General features: G+C 34.5%; 1 protein-coding gene across 4 annotated transcripts in view; it reads left to right on the forward strand.

Annotated features, from left to right (window-relative positions):
- The window catches only part of LOC106467851 (zinc finger protein 287-like), a 22,258-nt gene extending 14,728 nt beyond the window's left edge, over window positions 1–7,530 (forward strand). For all 4 annotated transcript variants that reach the window (XM_022396060.1, XM_013928228.2, XM_022396059.1 and 1 more), the window contains exon 5: window positions 4,319–7,530. In XM_022396060.1, the coding sequence (XP_022251768.1) occupies window positions 4,319–5,517 (1,199 nt within the window). In that variant the 3' untranslated portion in view covers window positions 5,518–7,530. The remainder of the gene's footprint in view (window positions 1–4,318) is intronic.
- Window positions 7,531–7,814: the final 284 nt, after the last annotated feature.

Consider the following 7,814-nt stretch of genomic DNA (forward strand, 5'->3'; position numbering starts at 1 on the left):
TGGAGAGTTGATAGACAGTGTACTCTGTGTATATCCTGGAGGGTTGGTAGACAGTATACTCTGTGTATATCCTGGAGGGTTGACAGACAGTATACTCTGTGTATATCCTGGAGGGTTGGTAGACAGTATACTCTGTGTATATCCTGGAGGGTTGGTAGACAGTATACTCTGTGTATATCCTGGAGGGTTGGTAGACAGTATACTCTGTGTATATCCTGGAGGGTTGGTAGACAGTATACTCTGTGTATATCCTGGAGGGTTGATTGACACTACACTCTGTGTATATCCAACCCTCCAGGATATACACAGAGTACACTGTCTGTCAACTCTCCAGCATATACACAGAGTGTAGTGTCAATCAACTCTCCAGGATATACACAGAGTGTAGTGTCAATCAACTCTCCAGGATATACACAGAGTATACTGTCTACCAACCCTCCAGGATATACACAGAGTATACTGTCTATCAACTCTCCAGCATATACACAGAGTGTAGTGTCAATCAACTCTCCAGGATATACACAGAGTATACTGTCTACCAACCCTCCAGCATATACACAGAGTGTAGTGTCAATCAACTCTCCAGGATATACACAGAGAAAACTGTCTATCAACTCTCCAGGATATACACAGAGTACACTGTCTACCAACCCTCCAGGATATACACAGAGTACACTGTCTACCAACCCTCCAGGATATACACAGAGTACACTGTCTACCAACCCTCCAGGTAGAATCCTTTTAGATAAAATTATGCTGAAAATAATTTCCAAAAATCCAGACTTTTCTGCTACGATGTCGTAATGTAAAATATGTGTTGTTTTCATAGTTCAAGATAGTATCTAAATAGGATTCATTGTGGCTTGGAAGAAGTCACCTAGGAGAACATATGAGGATACATACTGGGGAGAAACCGTATAGTTGTGAAACACGTGGCAAGAGTATGGAAAAAAGAAGTCATGAGAAAATACAAACCACACTGTTTGTAATATATAGCTAAGAATTTGGAAGAAATAGTGAGCTAAAAGTGCATGATGGGATACACATATATAGTTGCACGACATGTGGTAAACAACGTAAAGGTAGTCATCTTCAAATTTTACCTAGAGTACACACATATACTAGGAAGAAACAGTAAAATTGTGCTCATTGTGTGACAAAGGTTTCGAATAAAATAGTCACTACACAACATGTGACAAATTATTTTTAAAAATAATAATGAAATATATGATTAATTCCTGTTAGCTGTTTATTAAGAAATTTCTGAACTAACCATCATAAATGTAACAAATAGAATAAAAACAACTTAAATGTATTTATGTACGGCTGACCTTTTAGCCGAGAACAGTGTATTGTTGATTAGCAGAAGTGTCATGAGACAGAAATAGAAATATCTTATGATGGAGTTATCTTGAAATAAACTGTTGAAGTTATTAAATAATTCCATGTATACAGTTAATTTATGTTATCGTGTTTATTAGATTACTGTTAACACTAACAGGGAAGTTGCTAGATTAACGTGTGTTCTATTTGATAATTACTATATAATTTCATGAAGGTCCATTGAACTATCAGAACAACCATCATGAAAAGCAGTTCAATGGGTATCGCACCCCAGTGGCACAGCGGTGTGTCTGCGGACTTACAACACTAGAAACCAGGTACCCGTGGTTGGCGTAGCTTTGTGCTTAATTCCAAACAAACAATCAATGGGTATCAATTTATCTTAGATAAACCATACAGTTGTACATGGTACATATGATATTAGAGGTATACATTCTTTAGATAAACCTTAGTTTTATACTGTACGTACGATATTAGAGGTATACATCTAATATGATACATACAGTACACAACTGTAAGGTTTATCTGAAGAAAGTAAACCTCTAATATCGTACGTACAGTATAAAACTGTAAGGTTTATCTAAAGAATATATACATCTAATATGATACACACAGTACACAACTGTAAGGTTTATCTGAAGAAAGTAAATATTCTTTAGATAAACCTTACAGTTTTATACTGTACGTACGATATTAGAGGTTTACTTTCTTCACATAAACCTTATGGTTGTATACTTTATACATGATAAGGAATTCAGAATTAATAATGATTGTAAACACAGTTGTGATCTTGCACTTAAGAGAGACAAAGCAAATGTATAGTAAGTATATGGTTATGAATATGGAACAGATAGTCAGTCATGAAATATTACTAGTTATAGATTAAGCTGTACAACACAGAATTATACACTGATTATATTGCTGCTTGTGAGTCTTTTTGTTAGAAGCCCCTGTCGCATTGTAAATGTATTCAAAGACTGATTGGGCAGTGTATACATGTCAGAGGTTAAACATTTGAAATAAAATAAGAAATTAGGTGTGAATTGCTGGGATAAGAGTTTGATCCAATCATTTTAAATAAAATTATAGACATTTATTTTCAGATCTCATGATTGGTCATCTGATACTTATTTTACATGAAAATGAACTCGTGGGTGTCAGTTATTAGTTGAGCTTTTTTATAACTAGAATATAGAAAACTCAGTTATTTCACTGGTCTTTTATTATCAGGTGAAAGTTTATGGTTATAGGTATGTTAACATTGTTATAATATCACTTTTATAATCATTGATATTTATTGATTTCAGATCAGCTTGTGGTTATTAATTTATTTTATATGGCTAAAGATCATTCAGAAAGATGTCTACATCTTCATAGATTGAGTCAACTTGCTTGTCTATTAAATGTGTATGCTAAACAGTTTCTTGACAGAATTGACAAGGCTAGCATGATTTTGTATTATGAATATGGGTACTGTGGGTTACTGGTTTTGTTTGCCCACTGTCAAAGTCCAGCAGTATGACATTAAGAGTTGTACGCAAGTCAGAATTGACATTGGTTGGCTAAGGATGACAGAAGTATAAAGTTTTGAGTATTTTAAGTAATCCTTAGTAATTTTATTTAAGTCTTCTTGCTATGCATTGGAAAATGGAGCAAGCCTTCAGGCTAACCACCAAGTTTAGAGTCTTTTATAATGTGTTATAAGAAATTAACGTATTGTTTGTGAAATACTTGTTTTCATTGCTGTCATGTCTTAGATGAGCTTATGTTCCATGACAGCTTTCATGGAAGCGTGTGTCAACATGAGTGATGTTCCTACACGAATAGAGAATGTTAGATTCTTGGTTTCTTAGCTACGACATTTAGTAAATCCTAACAGAAGACACGTACAACTTTTGTTAATTTTTCATTTCTCAATCATTTTAATCTCCTAATCATCAGTTCCTTCTCCTAGTGGCCCGGCATGGCCAGATGATTAGGGTGCTCAACTCGCAATCTGAGGGTCACGGGTTCGAATCCCTGTCACTCCAAACATGCTCGCCATTTCAGTCATGGGGGCATTATCATGTGACGGTCAATCCCACTATTCGTTGGTAAAAGAGTAGCCCAAGAGTTGGCGGTGGGTGGTGATGACTAGCTGCCTTCCCTCTAGTCTTACACTACTAAATTAGGGACGGCTAGAGCAGATAGTCCTCGTGTAGCTTTGTGTGAAATTCAAAACAAACAAACAAACCTTCTCCTAGCATCAAGTTACATATTGAATATAGTTTCATTTACACCTTTTTGTCATATAGGTTGTTTCTCATTTCAGAATGAAACAGATATCTCAGTGTAAACATGTTTTGCTCTTGACAAGTGAAATGCTTTATCTCCACATTGTGTTTACAACTTTTAAATTATTAGGACACTGTAATACAGTGAAGGTACAATGGGCAAGTGCACATTAAAATTAAAGAAGTAATTATATTTTCCATATTACCCCCCCCCCCAAAAAAAATAATAGGTATTGTCAGTCTTTTTTTTTTCTATAAATACAGTTCCAAATAAAGCATATTCCTTTCAAAAGAAAGCCTATAAATATTCCTCTTGAATACATTTTACTACATCAACTTTACCGAGGAATTGCTCCGATTTCAGTACTATAAAGAAATGGGGGGGTAAGAGCTATGAAATCACTGCTTGTTACATAACCAGCTGTTTGTTTTACATTTTGAAGGAATAACAGCATCATTTCATCCGTTTAAGTTTAGTGTGTCCCTTTTTAAGGTTGTTTTTAATATTTATTTTCCAGTTTGTTTTCTTAAAACATGTTATAAAACATTTGGAAAGTTGATGTATGTTATATCTACTAATTATTGTATTTATTCAAATTCATCTTTTAACTGTAGATCAAAAGATTTACTTAAACAGTTATTGTAGTAAACAGTTTTTCCTGAATATTGTATTTTAACATAAAAAATCTCTCTCTTTACAGAGATAAAAAATGTCAGATTTCTGAAAACAAGGAGCAGTGATGTGTTTGACATAACTCTGGGAAATGACCAAATAAAACCTAAAGTATCCCACACTGAAGATAAACCTAATAGTTGTGTAGTGTGCGGCAAATGGTTTGGAAGAAGTAGTGAACTTGAAATACATTTGAAAACACATACTGGGGAGAAACCATACAATTGTACAGTATGTGGCAAAGAATTTCAAAGTACTGGTAAACTTAAAGTTCATCAGAAGATACACACACTGGAGAAACCATACAGTTGTTTAATCTGTTCTAAAAAATTTAGATGCAATAACCATCTTAAAAGGCATCAGTTTACTCACACTGGGGTGAAACCATACAGTTGTAGACTGTGCTTAAAAAAATTTGTAAGGACTTATGAGCTCAAAATACACAAAAGAATTCATACTGGGGAGAAACCTTACAGTTGTGTAGTGTGTGGCAAACAATTTATAGAAAACATAGAACTTAAAAAGCATGAAAAAATACACACTGGAGAGAAACCATACAACTGTGCAGTGTGTGGCAAAGCTTTTCGATGTAATAGTAATTTAAAATCACATGAGAGAACACACACTGGGGAGAAGCGATACAGTTGTGTTGTGTGTAGTAGAAAATTTGGAATTAAGAGTGAGCTTAAAAGACATCAAATGATACACAGTGGGGAGAAACCGTACAGTTGTGTAGTGTGTAGTAAAAAGTTCAGAACAAGTGGTCAACTTAAAATACATTATTGTTCACACACTGGGGAGAAACCATACAGCTGTGCAGTGTGTGGTAAAAAATTTGGAAGTAATAGTCTGCTTAACAGACACCATAAAATACACACTGGGGAGAAACCATACAGCTGTGTAGTGTGTGGGAAAGAATTTGCAAGAAATTGTTATCTCAAATCTCATCAGAGGACACACACTGGAGAGAAACCATACAGCTGTGTAGTGTGTGGGAAAAACTTTGTAAGAAATAGTTACGTCAAATCTCATCAGAGGATACACACTGGGGAGAAACCATACAGCTGTGCAGTGTGTGGGAAAGAATACAGAAGTAGCACTTATCTGAAATCACACCAGAGAATACACACCGGAGAGAAACCATACAGTTGTGTTGTTTGTGGCAAGCAATTTGGAAGCAGTAGTAATCTTAAAAGACATGAGAAGATACACCTAATGGATGTTTAGTGTGTTCTAAATATTTTGGAAATAATGGTCACCTTAGATAATATTAATTTATCCATAGTTGGTAAAAACAATAAAGATGAATCCCGTGTGATGGAGAATGTTAAACATTATCTATAATTCTTTTACTGTAAACATTAAAAAAGACATTTATTGTGTGTGTTACTAAGAATTTAAAAGCTATATTAACAATAAAATATTTAAATAGGCAAATAAAATCACTATTGTGCCGAACATAGCAACAATGTTGAATGCTTTGGTAACTGAAAACAAGATTATTTATTCACACTGAGGAAAAACTGTGCAGTTGTAGTGTCCGTAACTTGTATACATCAAATTACTTAAGGAGGAAATAGTTACAACTGTGATGTCTTTGGCTAGGTATTTTATAGTAAAAGTCATTATAGATTGCATTACAGTAGAGGTATGATACAGTTGTAATATCTATGTCAATGTATAGTCATCTCAGTGTTAGTGTATAGATATCATATGGCTAAGTATTAAGGTAATACATATTTACAAAATGCCAAAGTAACTGGCCTGAAGATACCAGGTAATAGCTGTGTCGGAAGACTTGGACTATGTAATATAGGTATCATACATATGGTTGGGGGGAAATCTCCACATAATTATCAACATTTTGTTTTGTTCATAGTTATAATTTTCAAATTGTACATGTTCTAAATGAAATACATATTTTGTTTTTAAGATAAAAAAAATAATTAACCATACAGGTAAGATTTCTGTGGTGATTTATTCACTAAGTAAGCTTCAAGTGTTGTTTTTTTAATTTACTTTTAATATCAAACACATCAGCCATATTTATGAGAACAATATTGTTCAGGGTTTACATTAATTGAAATTTTGTCGTGGAAATTGTTATTACTATAACAGAATGTCGTAGCAATATGTTTTCATTTTTTTAATATTACACCATTTATTTAAGAAGAGTTGTAATGTAAGTATACTGGAACTGGTTGACTAACATGATCAACTGGTTATCTATGAGCATGGAGTACATTGATTAGTGTTATGTAGAATAATTAATTAATGAAAATAACCATTAAATTAATAATCAAAATTAGGTTTTCAGATTATTACTGTTTTTGATTATTCCAGCTATATGAGTCTCGTGAAAAGAATTGATTAGTTACACGTAATTGATTAATGAAACTGGTGATTAATCAATAAGCAAATTACATTAATTTTCAAACTATACTAAACTCTATATGACAATATCAATATTTAAATATAGATCACCAAAAATCTCTGAGTTGCCCATAGGTTCAGAGTCGAACTTTGTCACGAGGTTCAGCTTCTGGAAGTCTATGCAGAAATGGTTTGATCTGTCCTTCTTTTTCACGATTACAACTGGTGAACAGTATGTTAAATTTGAAAGCTTGGTGATTCCAGTTTCCAACATTGCCTCAATTTCCTACTTTATCAGACCTCTCATTGCATAAGGCATCTAATAGGGCTTGATTTTGACTGGATCTCTGGTTGTTGTCTCGATCTTGTGTTGCACAATATCCTTCTTTCCTGGTTTATCTGTGAAGATATCTGTGTACTGACAAAGTAGGTCTTGTAACACCTTTTTTGTGCTTGCCAGCCAATTCTTTGCTGATGTTCACATCTTTGTTTGTTTCATCTCCACCTAGTGGTCTTAGGTCCAGTAGGTCGTCATCTTCTAAGACAAAGTCACTGTTTTTTGGTTCTGTATCTAGGATGGCCACACCTGCAACATTCATTTTTGTTTCAATAGCTCCACCATTAGGTCTTCTTTTCTCCCAAAATACTTTTTCAACAGATAGGCATGGTATTTCTTGGTCTTCACATTCACTTTGTAGTACATTCTGTTGAGTACTTCTAAAAGCCCTTTCCATTGCAGAGTGAGTTTGTTGTAGTCTGTGAGCAGCGGAACTCAGACCTTTTGTCCAACCTGAAAATGTCGATCCTTGGCCTTCTTGTCATAAAAATGCTTCTGACTATCTTGAGCTGCATACAAACTCTGTCAAGCAAGTTGACAGGTCTCCTCCAGTCTGTTCTGAGGTCTAACACATACTGGTATGTGTTTCTTACCTCTGACTCTTCTTCTCCCGTCCATAGCTCTTTCAATATTTGCGTTGGACCTCATACTGTTCTTCCATACAGTAACTCGAAGGATGAAAATCCTGTACTTGCTTGTGGGACTTCTCAATAAGTGAATAATACTGCTTGCTAGTTCCTGTCCCAGTCATGTGATCTCTCTTGGCACATCTTCTTTAACATACTCTTTAAAACTCCATTGACTTTCTCGCAAA

The sequence above is a fragment of the Limulus polyphemus genome, unplaced genomic scaffold, assembly GCF_000517525.1.
Source record: "Limulus polyphemus unplaced genomic scaffold, Limulus_polyphemus-2.1.2 Scaffold2766, whole genome shotgun sequence".
NCBI lineage: Eukaryota > Metazoa > Arthropoda > Merostomata > Xiphosura > Limulidae > Limulus > Limulus polyphemus.